Genomic DNA, 22,009 nt, shown 5'->3' with positions numbered 1-22,009 from the left:
GTGATTGCTGCTGCCAGTTTCTACTAGTAGAGGGCTCTAGAGACCCATTTATGAAGAAAACAAGCTTACTTACCTGTAAGTGAAATTCTCTAGTTCTCTGAATATATTGCCTCCAGAGAGCTTCTCTCTCTGACCCTACTTCAAAGTGCTGTCTGGGCAGGTGGCCAGCGAATTGATGAAGAGGTATGAATAACTCCTTCTGGAGATGCTTTGGGAGCCCCCTCCTGGCTTCCTGGAGATAATACACCCTTTGAGGGCTATATGGATTTTGGCAGACTTCTGAGCCACGAACCATGATGTAAGCTTTAATGAGTTGGAGATAATATATTCAGGGAATTTAAGTTATGTGTACCTTGTTCAGTGGGTTTTCTTTTCTCTGTGAAGTGCCTCCACCTACAATGGTTATCTAGTGCCATGGTCATTTCCCCCCTCCTATATTTATGTTCGCAGCTGGCTTTTTAAAGTAAAATATACCTTGTATAAATATATATACACTCAACAGTGTTGATGTCCCTATATACTAAAGGTGTTAGAACCATTTATGAATGTTATTGCGTTTCCCTTGTCTTAACCGTATCACATCTTAGATTGATGCATTTCTGAAAGAATTAATGCAGTTTTAAATATATAGAAAACATGTTTTACCTGGCATTAATCCTTGTAATATGTTCTAATGTTCAGGAATGCTAGGTAAAACATGTTTGAAAGGTCTTTGACTTTCTCTTCAATGTTTTAGTAGGTGCAATAACTTGCAAGTACAAAACTCCTCTCAGTGAGTTAATTAGCATATGCACAATGCTGGGCTAACATGGCTATACTACTTCCAGTTCTTGCTTGAGTAGCTTGATTATCTCTGCCTGACACTGCTGGACCTTTTGTAGATCTGGTCTTTGTTCGTTAACACTACACACATTTATTCCCACAGGTTAAAATAGAACTCTGGAGCATTGACTCCAAGTCTGGTTTTAAGTCAATACAGGTGGGTCATTCAGAACCTCATCCTTCTTAAGAACTGTCCTTCTATGCAGAAATATGCCCCTTTAAAATGAACTACAGTTGGCAAATCTCTATAGCAGCAAGGGCTTAAATGAGATAGAGGGTTTGACCTATTGCAGTAAACTGAAAGGAGTTTGGCTTCATGAAGAGTTCACTATAGATATATCACAGATTTCATTGAAACAAAAGCACTCTGCACAAACCTTTGGGCTTAGGGTCTCATTTGTAGCGATGAGTAATGTGTCCTTTAATAGCATTATGTACTATAAACAGTGTGAGGGAATAATTTGAATTCCTTAACTTTAACTGCTGCCTATGGTTTTCAGATCACAATATTAAAAATCACTACTTTCCAGTATGAGCCCTCTTTCGAAATGTCCTAGGGTTCTTTGAACTTGCTGTAAATTCAGAACACTAGTAGAAGTTCTCCAGGGTCAGTTTAGATAGGAAGATGCAAACTTAAAAAAAAAGAAGACCTGCCCAGGAGAGATTACATAAGAACGTGTTTTACTGTAGTTAGAACTGTTCAACATGAAAGCTTACTAAGGAATACTTATACTAAAAATCGCTCAGACAGTCCTCTTGTATTGCCATTTAGATCTATCATTCTGATTGATCACTATGTGGTTGGCTAATATTGAGCCTAATTTAACCCTATACACTCACACATCCATCTATTCTGTCTATTGTACCTGACATGCTACAAATTACTTACTCATGCAAATGACGACCTAAGGCAACCTTTTATGATATTCGTGTTTAATTATACAAATGGTTTTTGATAAATAAGATTATACATCCTTCCATATGTTTATTCACTCCTTGATGAAAGCAAAATTTAATTTTCATGCAGATTTGTTGGAGACTCTGTTTAATAAGTGCTGAGTTTTATGTAGTCTGCAGATCAGTCTGGTTTTGGGAAGCTGACAAAATCAGTAGGCACAGTTCATAGAGACATGTAGTTCTTAATCAGGCCTAATTCAAGCTGTTGAATTTTGAAACCTTAGAGCTGAAGCTACTGTCTTTGTGCTTTGACAATGAAGCAAATGTTCTTGCAAAAGTAAATGAATAAATTAGAGATTCTGACTTAAATAGGACACTCAGAAAAGTGTGGTTATCTTACAAGTTACAGAAAATGTTGCCAATTGATTGATTATATTAATAGAGTTAATAGAGTGATGTCTCCTTACAGATTGCTTAAATAAATAAAGCCCTGTTCCTGTAATTAAATCAGTAAACAGAATCAAAATCCCAATTGGAGCCAGATTAATTTAACTGGGGCTTGGCATGGACACAGGGGTCTATTCAGCACCCAGGAGCTGTCCGTGTCCTGTACATCACTGCTGCCCCCCATGCCAAGTTGCCCTGTTATGCCTCTGTGTCTACTTGTGGGAGAACAATGGCAGAATTGCAGTCTGGATAAGTATTTTTGGTTGGATAACATCAGAATGTGTATGTTCTGGGACTTGCTGTTGAGCCTTATCCTGGGTATAATTTGGAAGCTCCTTTCTATAGCATATTGCCTGGCAAAAACAAAAAGGCTCAGCCTTGCATGAACCTAATGAAAAAATACTTGCTCTGGATACAGTTTACTTGCCCTCCCTGATGACAATGGTGAAAAATGTTCTTGTTCCTCCACTAATGTATGAGCTTATTTCCTCTCCATGGAGGGTCTAGTGATATGCTGCACAATTGCCTTAAATTATACCATAGTTTCTTCTTCTTCTAAACAGTCTCACCAAATCAGCACCACCCTGGAATGCTCAGCATTTACCAGGCTCAACCCCTTCATAAATTGCTCTTTATGATGTGTTTTTTTGAGGTATGGTCCATAAATTCTGCAGGCCGGGCTCCAAGCAGGTGGTCACGCTGTAGGACAGGCCCTGCCCCACCTGAAGGCCTTCATGCACCTAAGTTCCACACTGTGGCTTCTACCTTAGCTGTGGTAAACATCAGCCCACCTCTTAAACCAAATGGGATAGTTAGTCTCTACCGGCTGTTCTCTAACACCAGAGGCACTGAAGTGGTGGTGAGTATGAACCAAGCAAAATTTATATTTCGAGTTGAACTCTGGATATGTTTAGACTTTTCAGTTCTATTCTTTGCTAGCTTTTTGTGTGCTTGTGCATTTGCACATGCATGCAAGTGTGTGTTTTATTTCTGCTCTGTAATGCTTTCTTCTGGCTGAAAAAGGACTGGCACCATACTTAGCTAAATCCTGTGCTTTCAAAAGAATTAACCTTGCCTCCAAAACCTTCATTATGTGGTAATATATTGAAAAAAATGTGAGAAGAATCTCAGGCTATGATGGCCCTTAAAGGGAGCTATCTCTTCAGTTCAGTCTCAATAAACCAATTGTTTAGGCATGGAGTCTAGTCAGTCAGAAATCACTGAACTCTTAGTTATTATGTTATAATGTTTTAGAATGACTTCTGTTCCCTCAGTTCAGTCTTGAGAGATGGTAACCCAGCAATTCCTACAATGGGAGGTTTCAAGGATTGCTAGCAAGACAGATTTACCTGGTGTGACAGAATTAATACATCATAATGGTGTCCATCTGTCTCCAGTCATGCAATATGACTTCTTTCCCTAACCTATCCTTGTCACTGCATCCAAAGGCATCAGGGGAAAAATATACTATATCAGGTGTTTGAGGATTTTCTTCTGTATCTGCTCCATTGAGCCCTCTGGTAACCTCCCTGTTATGTAGCTCAACTACAAGTGTTAAAAGTGCTGTGCAGGTTTTTTTTATGGCCTGTCATATTCTATGCAGAAAAAGTAATCTTAATGAGGAGGAAAGCCACACATGCTATCATCAACATTTAAGCAATGTGGGGAGCCAGGTGTTTTAAATAGTTACTACTGGGTTAAAAAAAAATCCATGTTACCTCATTTGAAATGTATAACAAACATTAGGAGGCCTGGGATCACATGTATCTGTAAAAATGCTGGGGGTATAGGGCACATGCCTGAAACAAGTCATTTATTTATTTTTGGTTTGAGTTGTTACCACCACCAAGCATTTCAGTCCTTTGTTGCATCCAGGCTGTGGTGGTGCTTAAAGGGTGCCATCTCTTCAGTTCAGTCTCAATAAATCAATTGCTTAGGCAATGTTCAGTGTTTGGAGTCTATGTTTCTAAAGTCAGTCAGGGAATTTGCAAGTTTGGGCTGCTGCAGTCTAGCTTTAAAGTAGATTTAAGGAACATAATGATACTGTATAGCACAGAACTACTTGATAAGGATGAAGTTAGTAACAATCCAATCACTTGCTTAACCTTTGAGAGCCCTGAACATTGTAGAATTGGTGTTCTTCCATTGCTCATTGTGGGTGTAGGACAGGTTTAGGGCTCCCTGTCTTCCTGTTTCCCACAGGTTATTCTTAGACCATATTAAGAACACTTAAAATATGAGCATCTGCACATTAAAGCTTATTAAGACATGCCAACTGCCCTCTAAGCATCTGAAAGTTATGGCACTTTGGACAAGAGTTAACTCTGGACCATGCTACCCAAATCATGTTAGGGTAACCTGAGTCTGCTCTATGGAGATAACATAAGCAATTTGCAGGCCTCCAGCATTCCAGGATACACTGCTCTAAGTCCCCAACCCCTATCCAAATTAGAGATAGAGTCCTTGTGTCCTGGCTCCTAGCCATGCGCCTGTTCACTAGCTCTCTAGTGGCAAGTCTCTAGTGGTTGTGCAGGCAAAACAAAACAAAACAAAAATGGTATAAACCATTGATACGTGAATGCTCACAATATGTACTAACCTTTCTACAGATGAACTGTCTATGTTTCTATGCTCGCTGCACCTTTCTTCACTTAACTTCCTACAGATTTAGTGTGGCCTAAGTATAACATGTAAATTCACCATAAGATACTAGTTTTGGAGTGAGTCTCCTGCCTATTCATATCTAGGGAGATCTGCTGCCATTCTCTGGGTGTGGCTGAACAGCCAAGGTTGAGCTACTGCAGTCTTGAGTGTTAGTAGGGCTGCAAAGCTGCTCGGTTTCTTCTCTGTGGGCTGTTACAAGGCTGTATCCAGCCATTGACAGAAAATCCCACATAATGTCACTGAGGCAAGAAATCCTCAGTGATCTGGGGGCAAAGCAGGGAGTGCTGAAGAATACCTCAAGACAGATCAGCAAGCTGGTGTAAAAATGCTACATGCCTATGAGTAAACTAAGATTGATGTTATCAATATTCAGTTAAGGAAGTACCTCAGTGTCAAGTGCTGTACCCTTTGATTACAGATGGGAATCAGAAGCCTTTGGTCATATCCCATTTGTTCTGACCATCTTCCTCAATACCTGTCCACACGGTTATCTGTCAAAACTTAATGACATTCATGTGTTATGGTAGAATGTGTTGGATTTCTCCTTATGCAGGGCTCAGACTCTGAGCTTTTTCTTTCTTTTGCCTTACCACCAATTTTTGGACTCTGCCCATGAACAGTACTGTTTTCCTTGCTTAATTACACCTTATCAATGCAAGGTGGATGTCAACACTGCTTTTTTCTACACATTGTTTAGTTTCTTTGGCTCTGGAAGCTACCCCTACAATGTGACTACAGCAAAGTGGGGAAAAGGCAGTTCCAGAAAGCAGTATGGTTTGTTTTTTCCAGTTATCTACTGCCATAAATGTTACCCAGTTGCTAGCCACTCACGCTTCTTCTGAGCTATGGTAGCATTTAGGCCAAAATGTCTCCTTCAGCACTGCCAGTTTCTCTCTTCCTGAGGGCTTGAATAGTGGCCATAACCCCTCTGTGCCATTTGTTCAATACAGCAGGGTCATTGGTCCTGTATAAACAAAGATCTCAGACCCCTTCTTTTACCTATGTGTATCCCTTTGCAGAGGTCTTCCTCCCTATATGAACAGATGGTGAAAGATAGGGGTCAGTTCTAGATTCCTTGGATACATCAGGTCAAAGATGCTAGAACTCAGAATGTTTAATGAGTATGTGCATTGTGCAGTACAAGGTACTCTAAAGTTCCCTCTTGCCTTTTGCAGTTGTCTGAAGGGACTGCCACCCAGCAAACAATACATGGCCTTAAACCTTTCACTACATACTCTGTTGGTGTAGAGGCCTGCACCTGTTTCAACTGTTGCAGCAAAGGGCCAGTAGCTCAACTGACCACTCAGCCAGCTCCACCTTCAGAACAGCCCCCTCCACATATCCATACCGTAACCTCAAGAATGGCATCTTTCCAGTGGAGTGCACCTCAGTCACCCAATGGCATCATGAAACGGTAAGAATAATGGTCTGGTTGAGAATTTCAAAAACAGGAGGGTCAATTAGATGTACTATTTCCTTTAATATAATTTTTTGGCCAAATCTGTTAGTGGGCTTTGAGATCAAGCCCTATCTTGAGTTTTCCTTAATGTATTTGTAAATAATGATGATGATATCCAAAGTAACATAAGTTCCATTCTGAATCCAGAGTCTCAAATCTTAACTGCTGCTTGCTGTTCTCCAGCATTTGTTTCGAGGAGAATATTGCATGAGTAGAGGAGCATTTCATTGCATGTTGGCTGTCACTTTTGATATACTGTTCAGGGAACTGATTCCAGAATCAAGAGCCCTCCACTAAGAACATCCTGTTTTTGACTCCCAGCCACTTCCCTAGAGAGGGTAGTAGTGAAAGTCTTTTATTTCAAAGAGACAAAATGGCCAAGGAGTAATTTCTAAAACAGAGAGGATCTAGACCACAAGTGGTCTTGTTGATCAAAGTCAACATTTTCAATTAGGCTTGGAAGTAAATCTGTGAACAGCAAGCATCACCTTTTTTTGTTTGTTTGTTTTTTCCTTTCCCCCCATACAGCAGGTCTACTCAATAAGGCCCTAGTCTTATCTCACTGAAGTAACTGGGTGCTTTGCTCTTAAATTCAGTGAGCAAAAGATCAAGCTCTAAGCAGGCAGCAGTATTCTGCACTACCTAAAGCTGCTACCTGTAGGTTTTCAGACCTTGGAAATACCTAGTAATATTCTGAATGTTTGAATTGTTGGCAGTAGTATATAACCTGTCTTTACAAGCAGCATCTGTACCAAAGAACTGGAGGGTTGTCAACATAATACCCATCTTCAGAAAGGGCTTCAGAGGTGATCTTGGGAACTACAGACCAGTGAGTCTCACTTCTATCCCTGGCAAGTTGGTAGCATCTATAATAAAGAACAAAATCATCAGTCACATGGCCAGATATGATCTGCTGGGGGAAGAGTCATTATGATTTTGTAAAAGGGAATCCTGTCTTTTGGAGTCCTTTGAGGATGGTAACAAGCATCCAGTTGATATAATAAATTTGGATTTTCCAACAGCTTTGACAAGGTCCCTCACCAAGGCTCTTAAAAAAATTAAATTGCTGGAGGATTGGAGGCAAGGTTCTTTCTTGAATTGAAAGCTGTTTAAAAGATAGGAAACAAATGCCTAAATGGTCATTTTTCAGGATGAAGGAAAGCTGAAATTGGGATCCCACAGGGATCTGTTCTGGGCCCAGTTTTGTTCAGAATTTCCATAAATGACCATGGAAAGGGAGTGCCCAGTGAAATCTCAAAGTTTGCAGATGATATTAAATTATTCCAGGTAGTCAAACCCAGGCTCCTGGCAAAAATCTGCAGAAAAATCTCAGCAAGTTAAATGAGAAGGCAGAAAAGAACTTCAGTCTTGACATGTGCAACATATGCACATGAGGAAAAATAACCTCAACAATACGTACATAATCCTGGGCTCTGAACTAGTTGTTACGACAAAGGAAAAAGACGTTTGAGTCATTATAGATAGTTTCCTAAAAACATTGGCTCAATTCTCAGTGGCCACCAAAAAACTCAATAAAATGCTGGTAATCATTAAGAGAATAGAAAACAAAAGGGAAAACGTCACCATGCAGCTATATAAATCCATGGTGTACCCACATCTTAAAAAGAATGTAGTAGAATTAGAAAAGGTACAGAAAGGGGCAATAAAGATGATCCAAGATATGGAGTAATAGCCAGCAGCCAGGCCTCCAAAAAACATGGAGAGAGTGTGCTACCTGATTGTTTTGTCAAATAAGACTCATCCAAATGTCAATCTCTTTCTCTCTAGCTACGAGCTCCACATGCACACTTATTGCCCTCCCTACTTAAAGTCAGTGGCAAAGACTTGCAGTTCTGGTCCAACTGAAGTGAAATATGAAGGGAAAGGTCAGAGTGCCAACGTGAGTGACCTTCAGCCTTACACAGCTTACAACCTGAGAGTGGTGTCCTACAATTCTGTGGGCAGCAGTGCTTCAGAATGGATCAGCTTTACTACCAAGAAGGAATGTGAGTATATGGGGACAGTAAGGAATTATCTTTCTAGCATGTAGGACTGTATAGGGTCAGAAAAATCATTAAGTCTATTCCCATCTTTTTTAAAGAACTCATTAGATCATTCCCACTAGCATCCTTCTTTAACCATCTCCAGTAATTATGCATCAGCCACCTGCTCCAGGGAAGTCAGCTCTGCTGTTTGATTGCTCTTACTGTTCAATACTATTTTTGCATCATCTAGTCTAAACCTTTCCTTTCTCATTTCAAGCTCCTTGTCTTTCTACTTTTTATAGTCATGAAAGCTCTTCCTTTATTCATAGTCAGACATATTAAGTATGTGGAACGTGTCCCCTTAAAGCAAAGCAGACATTTGTACAGGGGGTTGAACTAGATGACCTTTATGGTCCTTTCTAGTGCCATGGTTCCAACCTCATGATGCTATAATTGAATAAAAATAAATATGCCTGGTCAGAATGTAAGCAAGGCAGAAAGGTTGGCACAAAGAAAGGAAAGCAGGACTTTTTGAGGGCACTGTGATTTTCTTGGAGGGTCTGATCCTGTTGTCCTCATGGGAGTAGCTCTCCAAATGAACATCACAAGAGTTTTGCCTGCGTTGCATATGTGGAATTGGACCATTTTATAAAAAAAGAAAAGAATTCCTCATTACTATATGTTCAAACATTATACACATGAGGCTTACGTAGCAAATAAATACACAGACATTATGTATTTAAGTTGATTTTACAATCTAACGTAGATGTTAGTTGATCTTATAATCTAAACTGAATTTGCAGTAGTTTAACATGATCTTTTTTCCCCTGTAAATACAGGGTCATAGCCAAAATAGTGGAAAATGGATATAACAGGCAATTTGTCTTGGCAGTACATATGCCTGTTACCTGGCAAAGAATATTCTCTTGGCACACTACAGCCTCAAAATTTACTAAACCACATCTCTGAAAAATCCCTTTTTCCACCACAAGCAAATTTTGTATGGAAGTTATTGAAATCTAAGCCAGCAAATAAGACATTGTACGGTTCTACTAAGGTATTGTAATTAAAGAGCTGGTCTCTTGGGAAGTGCTCTATAGCCCTTATGTGGCATAACAATGACACTGAAGACAGAAATCATGCTCTCCTGCTCTAGAAGCAGAAGGTCCTTCCACTGGTCTAAACAACATGTTTATTACAGGTGTGAAAGAGATGCAACCTCAGACTGATGCAGAAGACTCTGTAGAGATGCAATTGCTCCTTCAAAACTGTGCTTTTATTGGTAGAGCTATTTTTTGTGGGAGGGGAGGAGGAGATTTACTAAATTCATAGTCTAGCATTACTGCAATGGCCACATCCATATTTAGAACTCTTGATCAGTGAAGTATATACAATCATACCTATTCTTTTATAACACAGTATACATTATTGTTTAGCAGTATAATGACTGTGATGCAGTACTGGTTTGATTCCAATAGAGAAGTAGTATCCACTAGTAGTAGTATCCACTAGTGACTTATTACTTTAGGCTAGGTACAGATGTTGCACCTACACCAGTAAAAATTATTGGAAACTGGTACATACCCATAACCAAATAGAAGTTCGGTACACACAGACCAGTTTAAAGATGGCGAAAACTAATCTAAGATAGACCTGGATGCATATAGTTAAGCAATTTAGGTTATGTAACCCGGGTGGTATGTCGAAGGTACCACCTCTTCAAATGGAAGGGATGTTAGAGGGCATTGGTGATGCATATTGGTTGGACATGCAACCTCTGAGATTGGCCATGCACCCCCTAGAAATGCCAGGCATGAAACTGGGGACGTGTACTTCAGTTTTTGCCGCTGGTGATTTCAGGCTCAGCAATCAGCCACTAGGGGACCCCCCCTGGTTGGCGACCTGGTGACCCCCCAGACTTGGGAGGCAACAGTGACCCATGTTAGCGGGAATGTATATGCTGTGAGGAGCATGGCTGCCTAACTATAAGCCAACTCACCTCCTTCTCTACAGAGCCATAAATTTTCATACATACATATATATAAATTAGGGCTGTGCGAAATTTCACCGGCAATTTCATTTCAATGCTGTTTCAACTCGTTTCGAGTTTGAAACAGCTAAATTGAAACAAAACAGAGAGCTTTGAAACAGCCTTGAAACAAAACGAGGCAAGTCGAAACATTTCGAAATTTTCAAAACATTTTGAGTTTCGAAGCTCAAGCTGGGCTTGCTTGCATGGAAACAGAAACTAAAGTAAGGACAGGAAGGGGGAAGTGGTGGGGAAGGAGCGCTCTCATTATTGACTGTGTAGCTGGCCAGTGACTGTCATCCTTTCCTGAGGTCTCTTCCAATCCCCATGCTCTGGGGGAGGGATGGAAAAACTGCATAAAAGGCAGCATTGTTTGAACTGCCCTGCTTTCTGCCTTGGTGTCTGCTGAGTGAGGGTGCACCTTAACACACACACAGTGTCACGCACTCGTGTCATGAGTTCTGCCTGTCAGCAGCTGGGGTGCAGGACCCTAAAGCCCAGACTCCCCCTGCACCTATCTCCTTGACAGCTGGAAGGTTTTGTGGCCACAGCAGGGCCTAGCAGGCTTGCAGTTTTCACCCCCGTGTGCCCCAAGACAGACACAGTCCCACAAGCACCCATGTCACGAGTTTTGCCTGTCACCAGCCTGAGGTGCATGGCCCCAGAACTCAGAAGCCCTGTACCTATCTACTTGAAAGCTGGCAGGCATCATGACCTTAGCAGGTGTTCGCGTGCCTGCAGTTTTGACCCCACTGTGGCTTACCATGTACACGTGACATGAGTTTTTTGCTTTCAAGAATTTGAGGTGCAGTTTCTCTGAAACCCCTGCACCTATCTTCTTGAAACTTGGCAGGCATCATGCCCTCAGAAGGGGCTACCATTCCTGCAAGTTTTGTCCAAATCAAAAATGACTAAGTTATAGGCTGTTTCGAACTTCCCTGTTATAGCCTATGGGCGAAACATTGAAACAGTGTCGAAACAGCGAAAATGTTTTGGTGAAACAAAACAGAACAGTGGTTTCTAATTGAAATGAAATTCAAAACGAAATGCTGTTCCATCGAAATGTCAAAATGCAAGTTGAAATGGAATGGTGCTGTTTCATACAGCCCTAATATAAATGCTATTTATAGATATAAATTTACCCAGACAAAAAACTCAAATTAACCCTGAACTCAAGCATAGGCCTAATTCCCTGTGGCTTTTGGGTTAGCCAGCAGCGCCTGCCCCTCATCAGGGCACTTCAACCTGTAGGGGATGGGAGGCACTCAGTGATAAAATGGAGGTTAATCAACAGACTAATGACGAGAATAACAGGCAGTATATGCAATAAAGTTACATCAAATAAAACATACATACCTAAAGATAATCAATACAACCCAATGACAGGAATACCTGACAGTGATAGGACAATATATAACATACACATTGAGGTTACATCAAATAGAACACATATGCATAAAATAACCAATACAATAAATACAAATACAGGGCAACTGATGAATCCTCTTCTAATTCAATAACGAACACAGGGTAATAACAGAATCCCAGCAGCATGAAAAAGAAACTGAGCCCAACACTAGCATAGTAGCTGTGCCTAAAGAAGAAGTAACAATCCAAGCAGGGACCCTGTCACCTAATAAACACCATTACCCTCTCAAGGTTTCTCATCTAGGCAGGGCCCTAAACCATAGCAGACAGGAGCCCTGGATCCCTCTTTATGTCCCAGGGCAAATTGTCTTCTCCCATCAGGGGCTTCGCCTCAGCTGCCCACAGTGGGGAAGGCCCTCACCTCCCCTGTGGAAATCCCCTTCCTGGCTGACTCATGACTCCATGGCTTTTGAAAGGTTTGGCTGGTCTTCAGCAGTGTGTTGGGGCAAAGCATACCTCGCCCCCACTGGATGGTTAACCCATGCCACTCCCAACGAGAAGGCCCAAGCTGCCTCATGCAGCTTGTCTGGCCTGTCAGCCCACTCTCTGCCCTGTGCACCACCCCGTGCACTGAAGAGGCACCTACTTTGGGCAGGGGGAAAAGGACCGCACTGCCTAGTGGAGCCCCACTGTTCCTTCATCTCTAGGGCCTTGTGCAATGCTTCATGCATCAATGGCCCAGCTCCTACCTTGTACAAGATTGGGGATGCATGCTGCCTCATGCAGTTGCCAGGTCCCATTCAGCTCTATCAGCCTAGTGTACCACTTTGTGTACCAAATGGGGGCTAGGCTCCTGCCTCATGCAGGGTTGGGGACCCGCGGTGCCTCATGCTGCTGCTGTGATCCTGTCCACTCCCAGACTCTCCCTGCACCACTGGCTGCTCCCATCCGGCAAAGACATCTTCCAGGTGCTTCTGGAGCAACTGCTCTGCCCCACTAGTCAGCAACACCAGCTCTTCATCAGCCCTCTTTATTGTCCCATGTCAAAGCCACCTGTGTGCTCAGCACATGGGCTTTTATTCCCTCTGGAGACTCTGCTTCCATTGGGAATGGACCAATCAGGAAGCTCAAGGGGTTAGTTCTCTTTTTTGGTCCTCTCTTTTACCTCATCCCTGGGTCAATGTGTGGCTGCCTGCCTTCTGCCTTCCCCTGATTGGTGAAGAAGGAAAACTGCCTCTACCAATGAAGCCCGAGCCCTTTGGACTCAAGCTAACAGTCTGGGGCTGGTGGTGAGCCCACCAGCCAGTCTGTCACAGTTAAACTGGTCTATCAAACTTCTGTATCAGATCCTCTGCTGACTTTGCAGCTCCCTGTTTCCTCCCCCTCACAAAGAGGCATGCTGGAACTCAGCTCATGCTCAGATGCTCTGAGTTGTCAGCCTCAAGCAAGGAAGTTGGGGAGGAAGGGGAACATCTGTAGCTCAGTATTTTTCTATCTTTATACAGTGTTCCTAGGCAGGAGGAGATGCTCTGGAGAAGGAAGGATTAGGCCAGTCAGAGCTTTGGAGAATGGCAGCAGGCACCCAGTGAGATTGCAGGAATTTGTCAAAATTTGCCACAGTTTGTCAAAGCTCCAAGGAGCCCAATCCTTCCTTCTGCAGGGTGTCCCTTTCTCTGTTGCATGGCACAAGGCTGTGGGCATCTGCTGCTGGGGGAGGGTGGAAGAGAGATTCCCAGTTCTGATCCTGCTCCCTGGTGTTGCACCAGCTCATGCAGGACCAGAGCTAGGCATGGCGGAGCAGGATTATCATGCCTGTGGCTGACATTGCTCTGAGAGGTGGGGGGAAGTGCTGCTTGGCCCAGCAGCCAATCAGGGGTGGCCTGGCAAGCAGAGCCTGCTGGGAAGTGTGCAGGAGCATCTCCCAACCTGCTGATCTCTACCAGTGCAGGCAGCCCTGGTAGAGATGTGCCCCTCTCCCACTAAAGGATGAATGTCTGTTCTATTTGCTCCTGACTTAACCTAAGGCACTTAAAGTAAAATGCAAGACTTAGATTGCTTCTGCCTCAGGCTTTTTGAACATCTGCATTTAGCCTTACTCAACAACAACCTCCTAAGCCACTAAAATATATGTTTTCACTGTCACTCCTTGTGTCTCCTTCATTAGTAAGACCTGAAGCATTTCATTAAAAAAGGAGACAATGGTTTATGGACATTCTTTGTTTTAAGTACAGTGCCAAAATCATGACAAATGAACATGTCTGTATTTAGGGACCAGTTCTTGATTATACACTAATGTACTACACTATTGATTGATTAGTCAGGGCGATGAATTATATGTGAATTGCTGTTTGTAAGGCTTTTTAACTATCTATGAAAATAAACTAATGGTTCAAGAAAAAGCTTTAAAACTGAATGGGTGCCAAAAGAACATAATTCACTTTCTAAGCAGTTTAGTTTGGAAAAAAATATATTAACTTCATCTAGTCCTTTGGGCTTGGTTGCAATAAATATTGATTTGATATGAAAAATAGCTTCCAACTATAGTTAATACTAAGATCCTTTACCTGTTAAATGGGGAGTAGGAATTAAACAAAATATGAGAATATTACTCTACCATCTGAAAGATACTGAATAGTAGTATATCTATTAACTGGAAACTTGTATGCTAATGGTGGCTTGGTAGGAAGGTCTTGGCTGGTTTTCATAGAAAAGTAGGGTTTGAAGGGACCTGAGATGGTCATGTAATTCAAGACCTGGTCAAGGAAGGATCAGCTCTATCTGAGGCATCCTAGACAAATGTTTGTCTAATCTAGTCTAAGGACACCTATACACATGTATTGAGGCTGCTCTGACATGCTGGAATTAGTGTGTCACAGCAAACTCAATTGAGTCTGCTGGAGTATGGTAATTACCATACTCCAGCAGACTCTAACATCACATGTATCAGCACCCCTGCACTGAAAAATGGTGGTGGGGGTGCTTTAACTAAAGCTTTAATTAAAGCGCCCCTGCTGCCATTTTTCAGCACGGGGATACTGATACACATGATGCACTGGGAGCTTTAATTAGAGCAGCTCTCAGAGATGCTTTAATTAAAGCCGCGGCCCCCCCCCCCCCCAAGCATGTGTATAAACACCCATAAACTTCAGCAAGGAACCTCACACACAACTACCAGGCAGAATGCATCAAAAATGCCTTTAACTTGCCACAGGTAAAGCAAGAGAATGAAGGCACTGTCAGTGTCCTACCACTGCAAGGACTGGAATTAATTTGTTATAATCTACAAAAGAGGATTATTCCCTCCCTTCCCCATCCCATCCTTGCCCCCCCCACACACAGGATGGAAAAGAAGCCCACACTCCCTGCCAATCTGTGGAGTAAATTTCTTTTTTCATTCCAAATGTGGAGATTTATGTGAATCTGAGTGGAGGAGCAAGATCCTCCAGCAAAGAACCTCTATGTTTTCTAAGTCCAAGCAGAACTATCAGTGCTCCTCAGTCAAAATCTCCAGTCAAACTGGCCAACACTCAGGGCTTCTGAGAAAGGTGAAAAAAAAAACCCTCTTACACTCAAAGATTTCATAGACATTAGGGCTGAAAGGGACCTCACAAGATCATCGGGTCCAGCCCCCTGCCCAGGAGGCAGGATGTCAACTGAGGTCAGATCACCACAGCAAGATAAGCATTCAAGCATTTCTTAAAGGTATCCAGAGTAGGCGCTTGCACCACTTCTGTGGGGAGTCTATTCCAGACTCTGGAGACTTGGATGGTAAGGAAATTTTTCCTTATGTCCAGTCTAAAATGGTTTTCCAGCAGTTTGTGACTGTTAAACCTTGTCTTCCCTTGGAGTGCCCTGGTGAACAGACATTTTCTCAGTTCCTGATGCACACCCCTTATAGGCTGCCACCAAGTCACCCCTGAGCCTTTGCTTCTCCAGGCTGAAGAGTCCCATGGCTCTCAGCCTCTCCTCATAAGGCCTGTTCTCTTGACCTCTAATCATACATGTGGCTCTCCTCTGGACGCTCTCAAGCTTCTCCACATACTTTCTAAAGTGTGAAGCCCAGAATTGGATGCAGTACTCCAGCTACGGCCTCACCAAGGCTGAGTAAAACGGGAAGATGACTTCTTGCGTCTTGCTTGAGATGCATCGGTAGATGCAAGCCAGAGTTTTATAGGTAGGCTGACCATAAGAACATCTGGGACACTGCTCCCCTCACCCTGCTCTCCCAAGTCAGTGGCACTACTGCAGGCAGAGGTGGGGGGGGCAGGGCGGTATGGTTCACCAGGCACGTGGATGGGTGGGCGGACAGTGGTGCCTATCTACACACCTGCCTGGTGCTTTGTGCTGCTCTGCACCACTCTGCACCCCATGCTTGTGTTTCTGGGACTCTTGTTTTAATTCTCACCAGCCAGCCTTCAAAATCCAGGACTGTCCTGGCTAAATCGAGACATATGGTCCCCATCCCCACAAGCAACCTGGGTGAGGAGGAAGAGAGGGAAATCCTTCCTGGCCCCATGTGACAACCATCAAAGCCCCAAAACATAGAATATCCATAACCAAATAGTCTCTACTAATCACTGCAACTTTGGGACCATAAACAACTCTATGCACACTAAGACAACAAAAATGACTGCAGTGGTTTGCACCAGCATAGATGAGAGACACAAAAGCTCAACACAAGGAATCATTCACATTCGGTCATGCAGAATATTTTTATGTCATTGTATTACTTTTCTGCATTACAGTGGAAGGTGGTATGCACTTGTACTAGGCACGTTTTGCCCAAGCTTTTTGATACAGGGGGTACATTTTTTTTCTGGATTAAAATTGGTGGCATATTTCACTCTCCAGTCCATAATCCAGATCTGGTCCATAGGCCACATCATGTGTGCAGTGCTGCTAGCCAGGGTCCAATCCCTGCTTGCAGTGCTGTTACAGCCAGGGCTTGATCCAGCCATGTGAAGTTGGCCTGGCAGGGGCCACATCCAGACCATTTTTCACAGCACACCCTTTGAGGATCACAGTACTAGACACTATAAGGCACATAGTAAGAAACAGCTCCCCCTGCTAATTTTCCTTGTAGGTTTTACTTGGAATACAGTATGTTTCAGGATAGCTATTCAAGGACAGACTTTTTTTTCCCTCTCTCCTGCTTTTCTCCGTATGTATGTGTTTGAGTGTGAGAGAGGACAGCCTGTATTCTTTAATGTATACACTCTATGTAAGTTAGTGAGATGCCCACCATTTATAAATAAATTATTTCCTTTTTCTGGCAGTGCCTCAATACAGAAGTCCATTTTCTGTTGTCAGCAATTTATCTATGGTCCAACTAGACTGGAGTTACACTTTCTTACTGAATGGGCAGCTAAAGGAGTATGTGTTAACTGAGGGCGGACAGCGTGTCTATAGTGGCTTTGACACCAAGCTGAATTTACCTAGGACATCTGACAAAAGTGAGTTTCTAGTTCCCATTCCTGTGTTCATCTTATTGTATTAAATGCTTAATTTTTTAAAAGTTGTCTAACAAATACATTATATTGAAACGTCTCAAAATTTGTAATGGTTCTCTGAAAACCTTGTATTGTACATGTACCTTCTCCTGGTACATGTTCTTCTTTGGATATATGTTCTGTATATGTTCTTTCTCCTGATAAATGAATGCCCTTTCCTTTAGAATAAGGAAACCAGTTTTGTTTCTGGTGTCACTGAATATGAGAGGTATAGGGGGAAAACGCTAATCAGTTATGTTTCTGAAGCATTTTTCTGTCTTCTTATGGGGGATGAGTAGAGATAGCCAGGGAACCGTGTGGAGTTGACCTCAATGATTTGATTATAGAACTTCCCCTCAAAAGTGAGGGTTGAAACATTTTGGAAGGATCTGCCCTTAAATCCATGATACTCTTAAGGCTCCATCTTGCAAGGAGACAAACAATCCAAAAAACATTTGACTAAGCACTCCAAATTAAGCACATCAAGAGCCCAAAGTAGTTAATGGGACTATTCCTATGTTTAGATTTAAGTAGCTTTTTAAGTTTTGCTGGATTGGGATAGAGTGCTTGCATCTTCCAGACCAAATCTTAATTGTTGTGGGGGTAGGTAGATGGACATCCACCTCAATACCCAGAGGTGTTTGAGATCCACCAGGAAGAAATGAGGCAAAAAGGAGGAGCCAGAAAACTAAAGGCCAGTTGGTGCCTCCTCAGTACCCAGGAAGTCACTAGAACATATCATAAGGGAGTCCATTTGAAAGTGTCTGGAGTAGGAAAGGCTTATCTTTATGAATTTACTATGAACAATTCATGCCAAACTAAATATTCTTCAGCAAGTTAACTAGTTTTGTAGATGAAAAGAATGTTATGGATATGCATATCTGGAGCCATGGGGGTTTTGGCCTTCTTATGTAGCAAGGGACTTAGCCTTCTTCCTTGGATCTTTCAAGTATAATTTAACAACCCCTGCAGCACCAGGACAGTGGTTTTACCTGTGGCAGATTAGGGTGCTATGCCATGTGATTATGTGACAGGGTTGCCCGTGTAGTTTTAGTAAGAGGTTAGACAAGGATTTCCTTGGGATGGTTTGGATAGGGATGATCCTAACTCAGGCAGAGGGTTGCATTAGATGAGTTCCAGAAGTCCCTCCCAACCCTACTTGACTCTGATTCTATAACAGGAAGCCTTTAGCTCCATGGCAGGGCAATACCCCCAAATTGCAGTTGTCTTTTCCCTGGCTTCATGGAACCTATTCAAGCTCTTTTGCTGTTCACCCAGCATCTTGTGATAGTATTAATTTTATCTGTTTAACACCCGAGAGTAGTTACAAGTTACACTTAGACCATACTAAGGATACTTAAAACATGAGTGTCTGCACATTAAAACTTGGTAAGTCATGCTGAGTGTCCTCTGAGCATCTCCAACTTATAACATTTCAGGTGAGGATTAACTGTGGGGCATGCTACCTAGTTCTTGTTAGCTTGAGCTCCATGGAGATAAAATGAGCAATTTTTCAGTCCTCCAGAATCCCAGGATATGCCATTCTCAATTCCTCCTCCCCACACCAAGCAGGGATAGAGCCCAGGGGTCCTAGCTCCTAGCCACATTCCTGCTAACCAGTCCTCTAGTGGCAAGCATGAATGATTCATGCCCCCAGAGGCAGGGGGACATGGCAACCACCCACAGGCTGTGGTGGCAGTGGCGGTGGCAGGGATGTGGTGGCAGTGAGCAGGTAACTCCTGAAAGCAGCTGAGGGTGGGATAGCAAGTGCTGACAAGTGGTTGGCAACTACCCACAGATGCTGCCAGGAGTGTCAGCAACAGCTAGAAATGATTGGCTAGTACCTGTAGATGCTGCCAGCGGTGTCAGTGTCAGCAGTGGCGGGGGGTGAGCAGTGACTGCCCACAGGTGCCACCGGCAGCATCGGCAGCACTTCTTTCAGGGGGTGCACCACCAATCTCAGGGGGTGCACGTGCACCTACATGCAACCCCTACACATCACCAATGGTGGCAAGTCAGAGGTTTGCAGGCAAGCAACAGTATTAACCTTCAAGGTGTGATTGGTCACAGTGGGTGCATCTACATGTGCACTTTAATATGCAGTAATTTAACGTGGTCTAAATGTAACATATACATATGTATATATCTCACCCAGGAGGAAGCTGAGAGAAGAATGATATATATATAATTATACACACACACATACATATATACATATGTGTGTGTGTGTGTTTGTGTGTGTGTATAGACACATGCATACTCTTGGCTACCATGGAGACAGTGTCAAGGGAAGGCCTGGAGAGGAGAGTAGATAATGCATTATTTGTGGCCCAGTGGTTAGCTCACTGTACTGGGAATTAGGAGCTGAAGTTCAAACCTCTTGTGAATGAGGGAAGCAAGGACCTGTACTTCCCACTTCCTAGGTGAGTGTCCGAATCACTAGACTATTAGGATAAACACAGAAGGGTCATTTACTGCTGCCACCTCCATTTGGTTTCCCACAGGCAGGTATGCCAGTGCAATAATATTTCTTTAGATGGCAAAATAGAATCTGAAAATGGATTCACATGCCAAGAATGGCACTAACACCATTTCTCTGGGTAACTTCTGTTTAGGCACATGGAGTGAAAAAAGATACTGCCTAAAAGTTAAGTTACATGTTATACTTAAACCACATTAAATCTGTGGCTTGTTAATCAGAGTTAAAGTTAAAACATACTGGGCATGTCTACATGTGTATTAAGGCATTTTTTCCAGTGCGAGGTACTAAAGAAATGTGTGTTATGCTGCCTGAATGTGCATGGTTTTCATAGATTTCATAGACATTTGGGCTGGAAGGGACCCCAGAGGATCATTGAGTCCAGCCCCAAAGTGAAGCTTAATGTGCAGTAACCTATTTTACGGAAAATTAATGTAACTGCATGTGTTTTTTACATGACTATTTAATGCACAATAAAATAGGCTACTGCACATTAAAGCGCACATGTAGATGTGCCCACTGTGAGTAGTCACACCTTAAGGGCTAATACTGTTTCTTGCGTACACACCTCTGATTTGTGACTAAAGGACTGGTGAGCACGAGTGTGGCTAGAAGCTAGGGTACCTGGGCTTTTGCTGGCGTCTTCCTGGCCCCATATATATCTATATAACATATATATCTATATCTATCTGATAGATGGCCTAAGGTGATAGACATGTATGCCCTGCCCCCAGCTGTCCCATGTGTGGGGAAGGGTGTATATGGGCATAGGCGATCTGGCCATGGTGGTCATGGCAGCATGGCACTCCCTCCTATGCTGGTTTCTGCCCACTGGACCATGGAGGCACTCCTGCCTAGAGCTGGTCTGGCCCAGCTCTAGCCCTGTGCCCTGCACCCCACTAGGGTTGCAGAAATCTTGAGCATGTGTCCCTCTCTGCTGCATTGCCTTGGCCTCCCGACCCCTCTTCACCACACTGCCTGTGCTCCCTGCCCCCCTGATGTATCGCCTGTGCCTCCCCCCCACCTCCCCAAAGCATTGCTAGTGCCCTCTCTGCCCCTGCTCCTATAGATTTACTTGGAGGGAACTGTGGGAGCTGCTTTCCACCTCTCCTTGGCTGCCATGTGCATGTGTGTATGCACATGCTTGTGGCACCCCCTGCCTCCAATCCACCCCCTTGCAGGCTGGAACTCTGCTAGCCTGCGAGGGGAAACCTACAGTTTCCCACTTCTTTCTCCTTTAAAGAGGAAATATTACATTATTTTCCTCAGATTTGGGTCCCAGCAGCCCTCTTCCTGAGGAAGGCCAAGGCCCTCAGTCTCCCGTGTACTTGGTGCCTATGGTTCTGGGCAAGTGTCCTAATCTCCAACTACTTGTGTATACTATATACCCTGGAAGATGGTATAGAGTGCACCCTCAGCAAATCTGCAGATGCCACCAAGCTGTGGGGAGCAGCAGATACACTGGAGGGTAGGGCTAGGATTCAGAGTGACCTAGGCAAATTGGAGGGTTGGGCCAAAAGGAATCTCATGAAGTTCAACAAGGACAAGTGCAAAGTCCTGCACTCAGTGGAACAATCCCATGCACCGGTACAGGCTGGGGGCTGACTGGCTGGGCAGCAGCTCTGCAGAAAAGGACCTTGGGTTACAGTGGACAATAAGTTGAATATGAGCCAGCAGTGTGCCCTTGTTGCCAAGAAGGCTAATGGCATAGTGGGATACATTAATAGGTACGTTGCAAGCAGGTCAAGAGAAGTGAGTATTCCCCTCTATTCAGCACTGGTGAGGCCACATCTGGAGTACTGTGTTCAGTCTTGGGCCTCCCCACTACAGAAAGGATGTGGACAAATCGGAGAGAGTCCAACAGAGGGTGACAAAAATGGTTCAGGGGATGGAGGATATGACTTATGAGGAAAGACTGAGAGAACTGGCTTATTTAGTCTAGAAAAAAGGAGACTGAAAGGGAACTTAATAGCAGCCTTCAACTACCAGAAGCCTGGGGGTTAGAAAGAGGATGGAGCTGGACTGTTGTCAGTCATGGCAGATAGATAACAGAACAAGGATTAACAGTCTAACAGATATTAGGTTAGGTATTAGGAAGAATTTTCTCACTATGAGGGTAGTAAAACACTGGAACAGGTTTTCCAGAGAGGTGGCAGAAGCTCCATCCTTGGAGGTTTTCTAAACCTGACTAGACAAAGCTTTGGCTGGGATGATCTAGTTGGGGATGGTCCTGCTTTGAGCAGGGGGTTGGACTAGATGACCTCCTGAGGTCCCTTCCAACCATAACTTTGCTACTGGCTACACACACACATGCACAAACATTACACCATGCACATGCACGCACACGCGCGCACACCCTTCCTTCCCCCC

General features: G+C 43.4%; 1 protein-coding gene across 1 annotated transcript in view; it reads left to right on the top strand.

The window, feature by feature from the left end:
• USH2A (usherin) overlaps positions 1-22,009 on the top strand; it is a 756,200-nt gene that overhangs the window by 713,346 nt on the left and 20,845 nt on the right. The window contains exons 64-67 of the mRNA XM_019516454.1: positions 2,819-3,025; positions 6,006-6,244; positions 8,078-8,295; positions 16,948-17,124. Of these exons, the coding sequence (XP_019371999.1) occupies positions 2,819-3,025; positions 6,006-6,244; positions 8,078-8,295; positions 16,948-17,124 (841 nt within the window). The remainder of the gene's footprint in view (positions 1-2,818; positions 3,026-6,005; positions 6,245-8,077; positions 8,296-16,947; positions 17,125-22,009) is intronic.

Source organism: Gavialis gangeticus, unplaced genomic scaffold (genome assembly GCF_001723915.1).
Source record: "Gavialis gangeticus isolate Ggan-Ray unplaced genomic scaffold, GavGan_comp1, whole genome shotgun sequence".
NCBI lineage: Eukaryota > Metazoa > Chordata > Crocodylia > Gavialidae > Gavialis > Gavialis gangeticus.
The sequence above is the reverse complement of the archived record's forward strand: the minus strand, read 5'-3'. Positions and strand labels throughout refer to the sequence as shown.